This window comes from Pantherophis guttatus, chromosome 2 (assembly GCF_059756535.1).
Source record: "Pantherophis guttatus breed Tessera chromosome 2, ASM5975653v1, whole genome shotgun sequence".
NCBI lineage: Eukaryota > Metazoa > Chordata > Lepidosauria > Squamata > Colubridae > Pantherophis > Pantherophis guttatus.
This window is the reverse complement of record NC_142064.1, coordinates 100,060,050-100,075,851: the sequence shown is the minus strand read 5'-3', so window position 1 is coordinate 100,075,851 and position 15,802 is coordinate 100,060,050. Positions and strand designations below refer to the sequence as shown.

General features: G+C 39.3%; 1 protein-coding gene across 2 annotated transcripts; it reads left to right on the top strand.

Moving 5' to 3' along the window:
• The first annotated feature begins 125 nt into the window (after nt 1–125).
• On the top strand, nt 126–15,583 carry LOC148115217 (cationic trypsin-3-like). 2 transcript variants are annotated; one of them, XM_087886454.1, is made up of 6 exons: nt 142–299; nt 5,767–5,838; nt 9,201–9,366; nt 9,696–9,949; nt 12,293–12,429; nt 12,930–13,179. In XM_087886454.1, the coding sequence occupies exons 1-6, from the start codon at nt 296–298 to the stop codon at nt 13,077–13,079; spliced, it is 783 nt and encodes a 260-aa protein (XP_087742580.1). In that variant the 5' UTR covers nt 142–295; the 3' UTR covers nt 13,080–13,179. The 2 variants fall into 2 exon arrangements, with proteins under 2 accessions (XP_087742581.1, XP_087742580.1); XM_087886455.1 differs by lacking the exon at nt 5,767–5,838 and having other exon boundaries at nt 126–299; nt 12,930–15,583.
• The last annotated feature ends 219 nt before the right edge of the window (nt 15,584–15,802 follow it).

Below are 15,802 nucleotides of genomic sequence, written 5' to 3'. Positions count from 1 at the left end.
AGTGCATTAATAAGAGTGAATCACAATTTGTTTTTGCCAGATTTTTTCTTCCTCCCCTTAAGTATTCGAGAAAGATTTTTAGTGGTCCATATTCCTGTGATTCAGATCCTCTACAATTGCAGTAGTTTGGTTTGTATGTCTTCATGGCACAGACAGAAGCTGACTGGAGCTCTGCAAAGTTCATGTGCAGCTGTGAAACCTGGAGCTCTCACTGAGAAACAGCACAGTGCCTGAGAAACAGCACAGAAATATTTTGCTGGTTTTGCAGCCTCATCTGGAGAATACTGAGAGAAGCATGGGTAAGGTGACCAGATTTTAACATTGGTAAAGAGGGACATTGTGGGCGTGGCTTATTTTGTGGGCGTGGCTAGCTGGTCATGTGACTGGGTGGGAGTGGCTAGCTGGTCATGTGACCGGGTGGCCATGGCTATGTCTATAGGGTAAGGTGAACAGATTTTAACATTGGTAAGAAGGACACCATTGTGGGCGTGGCTTATTGTGTGGGCGTGGCTTGGAGGCCATGTGACTGGGTGGGCGTGGCTACCTGGTCATGTGACCGGGTGGCCATGGCTATGTGTATAGGGACTACTCAGAGGGCTGAAAAGTCATTTCTGACAGGTCCTCACACTTTTGACTGGTCCTCACACTTATGACCATCCTCACATTTATGCCCGTGCAGCATTCTTAACAACCATGTCACTCATTTCACAACTGCTTCTCTTCAACAAGGTGACAAGATAGGGCAAAAATGTAAAATGTGGGGACAGTCGTAAGTTCGAGGACTGGTCAAAAGTGTGAGGACCAGTCAAAAATAACTTTTTCAGCCCTCTGAGTAGTCCATATGCACAAAAGGACTAACCAGAGGGCTGAAAAAAGTCATTTCTGACAGGTCCTCGCACTTTTGACTGGTCCTCACACTTATGACCATCCTCACATTTATGCCCGTGCAGCATTCTTAACAACCATGTCACTCATTTCACAACTGCTTCTCTTCAACATGGTGACAAGATAGGGCAAAAATGTAAAATGTGAGGACAGTCGTAAGTTCGAGGACTGGTCAAAAGTGTGAGGACCAGTCAAAAATAACTTTTTCAGCCCTCTGAGTAGTCCATATGCACAAAAGGACTAACCAGAGGGCTGAAAAAAGTCATTTCTGACAGGTCCTCGCATTTTTGACTGGTCCTCACACTTATGACCATCCTCACATTTATGACCATGCAGCATTCTTAACAACCATGTCACTCATTTCACAACTGCTTCTCTTCACCATGATGACAAGATAGGGCAAAAATGTAAAATGTGAGGACAGTCATAAGTTCGAGGACTGGTCAAAAGTGTGAGGACCAGTCAAAAATAACTTTTTCAGCCCTCTGAGTAGTCCATATGCATTAAAGGATTACATCAATAGAGAGGGATGAAGGAATGGAAATTAGAGTAGGAGTGAGGGTAAGAGAGGGAGGAAGAGAGGAGGAGAAGGAGAAAGAAAGAGGAAGTAGGGAGGAGAAAAAGAGGGTGGGGGGAAGAGAAAGTAAGAAGGAAAGAAAAGAGAGGTGGTAGGTTTGAGGAGAAAGATTGCTGTACAATAAAAAAGATGAAAGGGAAGAAAGCCAACCCCAAGCAAATATAAAGATATTAAGATAAAGAATGAATTGTTAAACTTTAAAGAATAAAAGAGAACAAATATGAATAAATAGCAATAATTAGAAACACACATACAAACATACAATGTATTTTCTTTGAACAGAATATTTGGCTGGTTCACAAATTTAAACAGCGTTTAGTCATTTCAATTAAATTTACAATTTCTATATTTCCTTTTTGCCATATTTATTCCTCATCTATTTTTTAAAAAAACCAATATTACCCTTCATCCTCATCTCTAATCTTAATCAAATTCAATTTTTCCCTTCTATTCTATATTATACCCCTTCCCATTGTCATCTATTTTTATATCCATCCTCACATTGTTTAATTATGTAATTATGTAATACAGTTGTTTAATACAAATTCAACATTTTAATATAAATCAATTAGTTATAAAACTATCTTTTTTGTATATTAATCAATATGAACATGAATATTCCAATTATTTCCATGCAATCCAATTTCTTACAAATCAATTAATTATATTTACCAATAATAATAAACCAAATAATTTCTCCCATATATTCCTCCGAACCACAACTTAACCATTTCTGCTTTCAACACAATATACAATTAATAGTATCTCAATTATTACAATTCCCTAGTTAAATACAGCTTTTTTTCCTTTGTGTTTTAAAATCTTGAACTCTCCTCCTAAATTTCCCATTGTTTGCAGTTTTTCACCTACCTTTTTTGGGGAGGAAAAATAAAAATAAAAATAAATCTCTCTCTGCCTCATTTTGTCACGCTGCACCAAACACCCTGGTTTCGGTTTCGTTTCTGAAGCTTAGCTAGGGGAAAAAAAAACTGCTTTACACTGATTGCCTGTAGGGTGGCCCTTTGAAGCCCCGGGCAAGAGTTTAAACAGTTTTTTTTTCTTCTAGCCATCAGCTGGGGCTCAAGAAAAATCGGGACTTTTTTGAAACGCCGCGGGACGCAGGACAAATTGCTCAAAAGCGGGACTGTCCCGCCAAAAGCGGGACGTCTGGTCACCTTAAGCATGGGTCACCTCTCATCTGTATATGCTGTAGTTTTTGTTTTCCATCTGTGGACTGTTTCCTTGTATGGATAAGCCGATGAACTGTAGTTCTGTCTGTCCACTATTAAGCTCCTGCCGATACCAATGGACACTGTCACACTGGAAACCTAAAAGTGCTATTTTCCTTAAACGTTTCTTATTAATCTCCTTGTGTCACTAAATGTTTGCTATAAAATCCTACTTACATTTCAACCAAAAAAGGCTTTGAAATTTCACATTCAGGAAGGGGAGTGCAGGAAAGCTACCACACCAAGATATGAGCATTATGTCTTTTCAGTAGAACTTTGTTTTCGCTTTGCCAAATTAAGTCAACCCCCTCAACAGCAGCAAGAGGATGGACCAAACTCCATCTAAAGACAATGCTCAACTCAGCTGAAAATAAACTAAAGGACCAAAATAAACTCAAAAACAATATACTAAAAGACAACAGTAGTGAAATCATTATAAGAATAAATTATTAAGGTATAATATTTATTTATTTATTTATTTATTTATTGCGATTTATATGCCGCCTTTCTCCCTAGGGTCTCAAGGCGGCTTACAAAATGACAACTTCAATACAAATCACAATACAATACAAAATTAAAATCAATAACCCAGTTAAATATATCAAGTAAAATTTATAATTCTATATTAAACATATTTAAGACAGAGGACCATAATCAGACATCAAAAGCTGGATCACTTCTACTCTAGCACTTCTCAACTCATTCAAACAAACCTCCTAATCCTCGCTTCTTGATCAGTTTGTTTCCTCAGCTTTTTCCTGCTGCAAAGTTTCCCTTCTTTCTCCTTTTTTCCTAACACCATTTTTCTGTGTTTTATTTTTTTTTTTAAATTGTGGGAATGGCAGAATTTATCTATCCAATTGAGAACAATAATCCCTACCTGCTTGACATCTGCCCTTGAATTCTGGCCCAGAAGAAGCTCTTGGGAGCACCTCTTTGGTGGCAGGAAGAGCTTCTAAGCCTCTCTAACCAAGCAGGAAGTGAAGGTGGGGACCTGCAATGCCAGAGGAACTCATCTCTCTTCCAGTTACGGAGCTGACTCACTAACAATGTTAATGGCAGATTATGACAGGCATTATTAGCAATGAAATCAATAACTTTTTTTTCCAATTCTCCATTTTCTTTCTTGTACAATCTCAGTTTTCAGACACTGCAAAGTACATTCTGGGTAAGGCTGTCTCTTCGGTGCACAGCTGCTCTTCATTATTTATTTTGAGAATGGATTTTGAAGATTCAAAGATCGTTGTTTCCTTATAGAAAAGTCTTGGATGATAGCATCATACCATTTCTAGCAATCAGGAGAACTAAAAAGACAAACTTTAAATTTGAGATGTATTTTTTTTTCTCTTTTGTATTATATGTAATACACAGGAAAGCTGATTCCACAATGAATGGATAGCTGCCTTCCTGTCAAACAGACAACAAATGGGCAAAATAGGAAGTGCTCTATCAAATCCGGTACATGTTAATATCGGTATTCCCCAAGGCAGTGTTTTAGGTCCAACCTCTTCATACTTTACATAAATGACCTTTGTAATCATATTAAAAGCAGCTGTGTTCTCTTCACTGATGATGTTGAACTATTCGACACCACCGACAATGCAACTACCCTTCAAAAAGAACTTGACTATGTGTCAGATTGGTCTATCAAGTGGCAACTTCAAATCTCAACCAACAAATGCTCGGTCTTGCACTTTGGCAAAAAAAATCAAAACATAAAATACAAATTAGATGGGCATGACCTTGTAGATGACCCTCACTCTGTCAAGAACCTTGGAGTACTCATTTCTAAACATCTAAGTGCCAGAGCCCACTGTAACAACATTGATAAAAAGACATTAAGAGTTGTTGACCTAATCTTGCGTAGCTTCTTCTCTGGTAATGTTGTACTACTAACTAGAGCATACAAAACATTTGCTAGACCAATTCTTGAATACAGCTCATCTGTCTGGAACCCGCACTGCATATCGGACATAAATACAATTGAGAGAGTCCAGAGATATTTTACGAGAAGAGTCCTCCATTCCCCTAACCGTAATAAAATACCTTATGCCACCAGACTCCAAATTTTGGGCTTAGACAATTTAGAATTACGCTGACTTCAGTCTGACCTAAGCATAGTATATAAAATTATCCGCTACAATGTCCTTCCTGTCAATGACTACTTCAGCTTCAACCATAACAATACATGAGCAAATAATAGATACAAACTCAAGGTAAACCACTCCAAACTCGATTGCAGAAAATATGACTTCACTAACAGAGTGGTCAATGCCTGGAATGCACTACCTGACTCTGTAATTTCTTTACAAATCCCCAAAACTTTAACCTTAAACTGTCTACTGTTGACCTCACCCCATTCCTAAGAGGTCTGTAAGGGGCGTGCATAAGTGCACTAGCATGCCTACCATCCCTGTCCTAATATTCCTTTTTACTTACTCCTTTCATGAATTCAAATTACGTTTATACTTTTACCTGTTATCTTATATATGCTTGACAACTAAACTTATCATTATGATTATGAATTAAACACAAATGTTCCAGTGTAATTGAGTTTTCATTTATAAAATGAAAGCTCATTTAAGCAGAGATATGACCAAAATCCAGCTGTTAGGTTAATATCAGTTTTATGGACTCGGCTGAGAGAAACATTCCCAGTTTCTCTTCTTAACTGAAATTTTATGACCATGTTCAATATACTTTTTCACCCACATTGTGGTCCCCATCGATTAAGCAGTATCATCCAACAAGACCCAGGAACCTTTCAAATGATAATGATAACATTGCCAGAAATTTTCCACTTCGTAGAAATAGTATTTACTTACCTGCAAGGATAAAATATTTAACCTTTAGTATGATAAATTCAGTATCCGCAGTATTGCTCTAAGAATGTCAGTATTAAATGGTTAGATGGATCAGGTATGAGGAAAACTCATGTGAATTCCATCTTTCCTCTCCACCTGTTCTTGATTGAATTCCAAGTAACAAAGTTTGTATTTTCCATTGCGTATTTTTGCTTTCGATTGAGTCCTTGGAGCAAAGGTAATAGCGGTCTCACAATATAAATATGTGCAGCAGCTCCTCTGGTCTTGACGAAAGAAGACAACATGAAGTTCATTTGGCTGGTAGCATTCTTGGGAGCAGCTGGTAAGTCAATCATTTCCTCAGAACAAGTGCTGAGAAGTCTCATCTTGAGATTGGAAAGAGACCTCTGTAGATTTTCAAGTAGAATTTGAACAGCAAACTAGTGAACCTAAGAACTTATTATGACTGAACTTGTAAAGGTGGGACTCCAAAGCCATCAAAATTAATCTACTGTATTTTTTCCAGGGAATTGTAGAGGTTAAGGTTCATATGTCAAAAATATGTCAAAGTTCAGAAACACTGAATTAATGTATTAGACAAATATCATTAATTTTGAACCAGGTGTCTTTATGGATGAAATAGCCAAGGAAAGTGGGTGTTTTAAAGGAAGCTGCTAAACTATTCTACGCAGTGTGTGGGCTAATGGAACTTATTCCCAGTAATAACTCCAAGTGAAAAAAAGTGTTGCAGACAGGAACAGCTGAGAACAAGCAAGCACTTTTTTGGAGCAATGACAAGAGACAAACCCTAGGCTCAATCTCTCAAATATTCGTAAAGATTATCCATAACTTGAAACTCAAATCTTTACCAATTCCATGTTCTTGCAGGATACAAATGGTTCCATAAAAGAAAGAAGCTATTCAAAGGATCTTTGATTGAGGGCTTGCAGTACGTTGAACGTGAAGGCAAAAAGATGTTACAGAATGTAGAAGGGGTAGTCTATGACTCATGAAATCAGACCCACCCAGGGTTGCAGATCACCCAATTGTACAATCCTGGGAAGGAAATCCTCTCTCCTTCCCTTTCACCCTCCCTCCTTGCTCATATGACTTCCTACTACCTGACTGGCCTCCATCGCTTGCCTGAATGGGATGAAGATCCTATTATATGCACCCTTGAAACCAGTGGTGGGATTCAATTATTTTAACAACAGGTTCTGTGGGCGTGGCTTAGTTGGGGGTGTGGCTTGGCAATCATGTGACTGGGTGGGCGTGGCTAGCTGGTCACGTGACTGTGTAGGCATGGCTAGCTGGTCATGTGACTGTGTAGGCGTGGCTAGCTGGTCATGTGACCAGGTGGGCGTGGCTATGTGCATAGGGACTACTCAGAGGGCTGAAAAAAAGTCATTTCTGACTGGGCCTCGCACTTTTGACCGGTCCTCACACTTATGACCATCCTCACATTTATGCCCGTGCAGCTTTCTTAACAACCATGTCACTCATTTCACAACTGCTTCTCTTCAACATGGTGACAAGATAGGGCAAAAACGTAAAATGTGACGACAGTCGTAAGTTCGAGGACTGGTCAAAAGTGCGAGGACCAGTCAAAAATAACTTTTTCAGCCCTCTGAGTAGTCCATATGCACAAAAGGACTACCCAGAGGGCTGAAAAAAGTGATTTCTGACAGGTCCTTGCACTTTTGACCGGTCTTCACACTTATGACTGGTCATCATTTATGCCCGTGCAGCTTTCTTAACAACCATGTCACTCATTTCACAACTGCTTCTCTTCACCATGGTGACAAGATAGGGCAAAAACGTAAAATGTGAGGACAGTCGTAAGTTCGAGGACTGGTCAAAAGTGCGAGGACCAGTCAAAAATAACTTTTTCAGCCCTCTGAGTAGTCCATATGCACAAAAGGATACAGCAATAGAGAGGGATGAAGGAAGGGAAGGGAAATTAGAGTAGGAGAGAGGGAGGAAGAGAGGAGAAGGAGAAAGGAAGAGGAAGTAGGGAGGAGAAGAAGAGGGGGAGGAAGAGAAAGTAAGAAGGAAAGAAAAGACAGAGGTGGTAGGTTTGAGGAAAAAGGTTGCTGTACAATAAAAAAGATGAAAGGGAAGAAAGCCAACCCCAAACAAATATAAAGATATTAAGATAAAAGAATGAATTGTTAAACTTTAAAGAATAAAAGAGAACAAATATGAATAAATAACAATAATTAGAAACACACATACAAACAATGTATTTTCTTTGAACAGAGTTAATCTTAATCAAATTCAATTTTTCCCTTCTATTCTATATTATACCCCTTCCCATTGTCATCTATTTTTATATCCATCCTCACATTGGTTAATTATGTAATATTAGTTGTTTAATATAAATTCAACATTTTAATATAAATCAATTAGTTATATAACTACCTTTTTTGTATATTAATCAATATGAACATGAATATTCCAATTATTTCCATGCAATCCAATTTCTTACAAATCAATTAATTATATTTACCAATAATAATAAACCACATAATTTCCCCCATATATTCCTCCAAACCACAACTTAACCATTTCTGCTTTCAGAAATATACAATTAATAGTATCTCAATTATTACAATTCCCTAGTTAAATAGAGCTTTTTTTCTTTTCTGTTTTAAAATCTTGAACTCTCCTCTTTTTCCCTAAATTTCCCATTGTTTGCACCTACCTTTTTTGGTGAGGAAAAAGAAAAGAAATCTGCCTGCCTAATTATCCAACCTTGCAGCAACAGCAAAGCAGTTTCAGTTTTGTTTTTCAGGATAGCTAGGGGGAAAAAAATTGCTCCAGCAAGCAGCAGAGCCCTGAGCAAAACAGCTGAGACAAATCAGCTGAGACTCGGGAGCCGATCTAAGCAAGGGCTAATTAGCCTATGCTGAAGCTCCGCGGGCCAATAAAATTACAAAAAAACACTGAACCATTTGTTAAATTGCTGGCTCGCTCACCCCATTTATTGGCAATAAATAGTAGTGAGGAGGGGCGGGGCAAGGGGGGGCGAGCCAGCAATTTAACAAAGGGTTCGGCCGAACCCCCTAGAACCGGCAGAATCCCACCACTGCTTGAAACTATACCCAAAAAATTATGAATCCCTTTATAAATGAGGATCAATCTGCAAGCAAATATATGAAGGAGGGGTGAGAAGGTTGAGCAGAAAAGAAAGATGGAGAGACTTACGGTTGGGCAAAGTTTATGAAATCTGAAAAATGGAAAGTTTGAAGACAAAAAACACATTGGCAAACTGGTGCAGAAATATGGTGGACATTAAGATGTTTCAATAGTTAAGAGAGGTAGGGTGAATGTAAATGTATCTACAGTTGGATAGATTTTTTTTTTTTGTATTATTTCCTACATTCTTCTCTCCTTCCTCTCTTCTGCCCTCTCTTCCTTCCTCCTCATATAACTTCCGACTGTTTTCTTCATATTTCACACTGTTGCTTACCCAGGCAAGGAATAGCATTCTGAGTTATGCATGCATGCAATATCTATCAGTCACTCGTATAAAACTGGCTGACTGGCCATCCTGTGGCTTATATGAATGAGATGAAGATCTCGTAATGGGCACCCCTCAAAGTTCACCAAAGATTTCATGAATCCCTACTGCAAAAAAATGGTGAATATTTGGTTCCTGTTTCACCCACTATGAAATCTTCTCTATATATTTTCATTATCCAGTTGCCTTCCCCATCGATGATGACGATGATGATAAGATTGTGGGTGGCTACACCTGCCAAAAACATTCCGTCCCCTATCAGGTCTCCTTGAATGTCGGGAAACATACCTGTGGTGGCTCCATCATAAACAACCAATGGATTGTTTCCGCTGCTCACTGCAGTAGGTCGTAAGTAACAATGTGTTCTTATTTTATTTGGAACATCACCATTGCACTGATATATTTACTTGTATTAGTAAATCGAATAAAGGATACACATACATGCTTTTATTTGTAGATAAATATGCACACGTATTGGTAGAAGTGTTCATTGCCTGCCCAATACTGGAAGTCAACATACAATTGTGTCCATCTTTTTCAAGATTCAGCCATTCTGGGCAACAGGATGCCCTTCTGAGCGGCAATATTAGTGGGTCTGGCTTTTGACTTACTGTGAGTTAAAGGTAGTTAGATGTAAATAGATATGACCAAAATCTCTGTTTCTTCTTTTGATTCAGCCGAATCCAAGTGAGACTTGGGGAACACAGTTTGACCAAATATGATGGTTCCGAGCAGCACATCGATGCAGCCAAAATCATTCTCCATCCCAAATACAACCCCCGAGCTTTGGACAATGACATCATGCTCATCAAACTATCCAAACCAGCCAGTCTCAATTCCCGTGTTTCAGCAATCCGTCTACCAAGCAGCTGTCCATCCACCGGAGAAATATGTTTAGTCTCTGGCTGGGGCAACACCCTCAGCAGTGGCGGTGAGTAGAAATTTATTTTTGGCATTCATTTCCCTCCAAAGTCCGTTATAAATATCACTATGTCAAGTAAACAATATATAGGTAATCTTCACCTTACAACCATCTCTTTAGTGATCCTTCAAAATTACAACATTGAAAAAAGTGACTTGTCACTTTTTCACCCTTTCAACCACAGCAGCATCCCCGGTTTTATGTGTTCAAAATTTGGATGCTTAGCAATTTTCATGTTTGTATGATGGTTGCGGTGTCCTGGGGTCATGTGATCACCTTTTGCAATCTTCCGACAAGCTAATGGGGAAACCAGATGCACTTAAAAAGTCTGTTACTAATCAATGAATCAATCTTTATTACAGTCACAGATCAGCAAATAAAAGCATTAAAACAACAATAATAGTAAAAAATAAAAATGGCAGAATAATATATTACAATTGGCGGTGGATTAACCATGGATAGTTAAGTTTGCTTAATTTTACATACAGCATAACAGAATTTGGTCACATTCAAAGAAACTACTTCATATCAATCTTATAACAGTAGTTGCAGGTATACGACCAGTATTTCCCAGATATTTTATTCGTGAATTGTTATAAATTGAGTCTGTGCGTTCTTATAGGAGATGCAGTATAGCAGGACATAAGCTATAGTTTCAGTAGCCCCTTGTCCATAGGTATTTTTCAGCTCATATCATATATTTTTTTGTAAAGGCCTTCCACAACTGCTGTGCAAAATGTGTTGCAGCATGCTAAGATTAATACTCTTCACATTTTTGGAATGGTTAATTGATATAAATATCTGACAGCTTTAAAGGGAAAGTATGACTGCTCAGATAAACATTCTTGGGAAGAGTAGCCTAACCTTGTTGGATTTCCACATCGTTAATACAGTAGTAACTCGGTACTCAGCGTTATTTGGTTCCGGGAGTACCCGGAAGTTGGTACCGATGAGTGTCAACAATAATGGGTATCAAACAAATGTTTCCCAAAACGAATAATATAGTGAGTAAGAAGGCACACAATATAGACAAGTTCTAGCTTGTGCATTGAGTACCAAACAAACGATGAGCACTGGGACACAATTTTCACCTCAATATGCATTGAGTATCAAATTCGATGAGTTTCAAAGCAGTTGAATACCAAGGTACCACTGTACATTGTTTAACCTCCTCTAAGTGCACGCTCATACCCCATCATTAGAAACTCTTTCCTGGAGAAACCGAGATATTGGAGTTTTTTGAGATGGTCCTGAACTATACCAATATGAAACTGTCTTCTACAAGAAGAGAACGCAAACCTGTAGGGAAAAAGAATTATTTTAGCCAATGTGCAAAAATGTAAATCCATACGCTTTTTTCAATTTTGGTTACTCCTGCCTCCCTCCATAATACTACATTTGGGACACAGTGTACAACCTGAAATATGGCTTTTAGGAATTTGGATTGCACCCTTTCCAGAGAAGTAAAAGAGGAGTAAGGTCCTAGCTAAGCACCAAATGGAATTGTGTGTGAGCCTTAGCTGAATATAACTTCAGTGCTGCTGGAAAATACTGTGGTCCCCTGGGAAAATAAAAAGATTGAATTGCTACCGCTTGGTTTTTTGGGGTGGGGTGGGGATATTCTGGATGACATGGTTTAGAAGTCCACTGCATTTAGTAGAGTTATGGGTAACCAGATATTTTAAGGATATGACTTGCTTGAAATTTGGGCCATTTATCTTCCAGGCATGTAATTTAAGTCTTTTTGCAAAGATCATAATCTTAGTTATTCTATCATTGATTTTAAAGGCCTATTCAATGCAGTAACTAACCAGAGCATTCAAGGCTCATTTAAGTCCAATTTGTGTTTGTGATTAAAGTGATCTCTCATCTGCAATATGAAACACAATATGTCTATTAGCTAGTTTAGGAGATGGTGCTCTAATTGGTTTAACTGGGCCACAAGTGGATTTATAGAGAGATTAAACAGCAGAGGGGCTAGTTAGTTAGTGTTGCTAACTTAATAATTGCAATGATTCACTTATCAACTGTGGTGAGACAAGTTGTAAAATGAGGCAAAATTTACTTAACAACTGTCAGGCTTAGCAACAGAAATTTTCACCTCAGTTGTGGCCGTAAGACGAGATCTACCTGTATTCCAATTAGAAACTCAGCACTTGCCTTAAGTCCAAAATTTGGGCAACTGGAACATTTTTTCCTGTGAAAGAAAGAATGATTGGCATCTTTAGGGCAACTATATTACAGAGGTTTATAGAGATTCTTCTTTTCTATTCTTGCTCTGTAGAAAATTCCTAGTGCATGTCTAATATTTACTTCTGAAAATGAACACAGCCTCTTTAATCTTTCCCACAGTGCACTATCCAGACCTCCTACAGTGCGTGGATGTCCCTGTACTTTCTCAGACTGAGTGCATTGAGGCTTATCGAGATCAAATCACCGACAATATGTTTTGTGCAGGATACCTGGAAGGTGGAAAAGACTCTTGTCAGGTAAATCTTTCCTCCACTATTAGCGTATATTTCAGATGGTGCTCAAAAATCTCCTACTGTATGAATTAAATTCATAGCTAGCTGATGTTAGCAAGGTGGTAGTTGGGGAGAGATCCTTACACTCAGGAGTTGTTTCTGCAACCTCTGTGGTCTTTGCCTGCTTCTAATGAACAAAGAAACAACATCAATCGCTTGACCTCCAGTTTTTATTATGTTATGAACCGTACATTGAATCTGCCCTCTCTTTTAGGAAGCCCTTATCAGAAAGAAGTAGCATTTCTAAGATTTTCATCCGATCCTGGTAACAATTATGTCACCTAATATAGGTGGTATTATTATATATACTGGTATTAAAGTAATTTCACCTAGAAGATCTTTCATTATCTGCAGTATGTTCCATTCCTCCATCCACTAGAGCATGCAAATTATAGATAATGCAAGTTATCTTTGCTGACTTGCTATCCTGCTTACTGAAAACATGTTCATCATTTCCATTTCAGAGTGACTCTGGTGGTCCGGTTGTCTGTAATGGTGAACTCCAAGGAATTGTCTCTTGGGGCATAGGATGTGCTCTGAAAGACTTCCCTGGTGTCTACACTAAAGTTTGCAACTACATTTCCTGGATTCAAGAAACCATCAATTCCAACTGATCTGCACTTCCTGTCTGGAAATCTCCCTTTTTCACATCCGTAGGTGACATTTTACAGATTGAGAAGAGAGAGATTGCATATGCAAAAATAAAAAACTAAGTTCTGCAATAGGAAGCCCGGTGATTGGTATCTTTCTTTTGTGGAGGGGAAAGGCCTTGGTCTTTAAACAAGATGAATTTTAATCCCTTTCAACGATCACATTCAAAGATAGCAAAATGATGAGACAAGCTATGAAGAATTAGTAAGAATCACTCCTTAGATGGAACTGCTAGGAACTGAAAAAGATTTGATGACGGATGATGATGATGATGATGCTCCAATTAATTGAGGGAATGAAAAGTCCAGCCCTCGGTCACTATTCTTTGGTGTGCCACAGGGCTCAGTACTCTCTCCACTCCTTTTCAACATTTATATGAAACCACTGGGCGAGATTATTATTTATTTATTATTTAAATTTTATTATTATCTGTCATCTGTCATCATGTGTTGTGGCATATACAGTATGCTGATGACACCCAACTCTATATTTTCACTCTTGGGGATCGAGGCGATGCTGTGGCCACCCTCTCACAGTGCCTGGAGGCTGTAGGGGCCTGGATGGGGGACAACAGTCTTCAACTGAACACTGGCAAGACCGAATGGCTTTGGGTACATGGGGCTCTGGGATCAAGGACTTGTCATCTTTGATGGGGTGGCACTGCCCCAGAAAGATCTGATCCATAACTTAGGGGTTCTTCTGAACTCATGAGTCCTACTCAAGGGGCAAGTGGAAGTCGCGACTAGGAGAACCTTTGCACAACTTCATGTTGTGCGCCAGTTGTGGCCTTTCCTGGATCAGGATTCCCTGCACTCAGTCGTTCATTCCCTGGTCATCTCATGTTTGGATTATGCGCTCTACATGGGGCTACCCTTGAAGAGCATTTGGAAGCTATAGCTGGTGCAGACTGCGGCACAGTTGGGGGGGTGGGCTAGAATGGCTCCAGTAACACCACTGCTCTGCGAGCTGCATTGAGTACCAGTCTGCTTCTGGGTGCAATTCAAGATGTCATGGCATGATCATGGCATGGATCCAGGTTACTTAAGGGATTGTTTCACTTCACTGGTATTGGCCCATGCCAACTGTGCCAGCAGAGGAGGCATGCTATGGGTTCTGTCAGCCTGAGTATTCTGGCTGATGGGGTCCAGGTGGAGGGCCTTCTCTGCTGTTGCTCCTACCATCTGGAACATCTTGCACCCCCATGTGAGGTTGGCCCCAATCCTCCTCTCCTTTTGCATGGCTCTGCCAGCTGACTTCGGACCCTAGTGGGGAAAGAGCACCGGATAAGTAATCATAATAATGATTGCCACTCTGTTTCAAAAGACTGTCTGTGATCCATGTCTATTATTAGAGGCTGACTTGTCTAAAACGATCCTATCCATCCTCTCAGATAATCTAGAGAAGATCTCTTTACGGTCTCCCCAAAGAGGAAGCCAACAGGAAGTCAAAAGTTGTGCTCACTCAACAATCTATGTGGTTCTTGTTTTATTACAGTAACCAAGGATGGCCAGAAGTGCCATCAGAAAGCAGCATGGTCACATGATGTGACATATGCAATCTCATTGCTTACCGAGAGAAATTCCAGTACTAATTACCATTCTTAAGCAAGATTTCAGTATTAAATTAGATTACAGTTCTAGGTTGCTTTATTATATTGGGGCACATCTGCATTTAATGTTTAAGCCTTTCCCGTCCTGTATTCATGCTGGCTTTACTCTTCACCAAGAAAACAAACTGATAGATCATTAAACAAATCAATCCAAAATTCTCACTAGAGGCATAATTAGCCAGGCTCAAATTATCCGACTTCGGATACATTGGGCAAAGACCTAATTCTGGTCAATCAGTTTTTTGACTGGAAGCAGTGAAATTTGTAGTTAAAGACAACTGGAGGGTACCTGAGTGCAGAAGAATGCTTTAAACTTCTTGCTATTGTATTCATGTTCCAAATAACATTCTACCATCTGTTTATAACTTCTCATTTGGAACAGTCAAAATTTTACCTGGTTGCATAGAGAGTTATGAGAGTGAATTATAATCTGGTTTTGCCAGATTTTCTCTCTTTTTTTCCCCTTAAGTATTACAGTAATGGAGAAAGGTTTTTAGTGGTCCATATTCCTGTGATTCAGATCCTCTACAATTGCAGTAGTTTGGCTTGTATGTCTTTATGGCACGGACAGAGGCTGACTGGAGCGCTGCAAAATTCATGTGCAGCTGTGAAACCTGGAGCTCTCACTGTGCCTGAGAAACAGCACAGAAATATTTTGCTGGTTTTGCAGCCTCATCTGGAGGAATACTGAAAGAAGCATGGGTCACATCTCGCCTGTATATGCTGTAGTTTTTGTTTTCCATCTGTGGACTGTTTCCTTGTATGGATATGCCGATGCGTTGGAGTTCTGTCTGTCCACTATTAAGCTCCTGCCGATACCAATGGATGACTAAATAGCTGCTGTCATTGTGTTCACAAGTGATGCTCATCTGGGTCCCTGCTTGGTGGTTTTGAAGCATTCCTTCTGGGTCACAGTGACCCCGTGGCAAAGACCTATGAAGACTGGACGGGAGGGCAAGATCCACCCCGGGAGAAATGGTTAATATACACTCTCACACTGGAAACCTAAAAGTGCTATTTTCCTTAAATGTTTCTTTTTACTCTCCTTTTGTCACTAAATGTTTGCTATAAAATCCT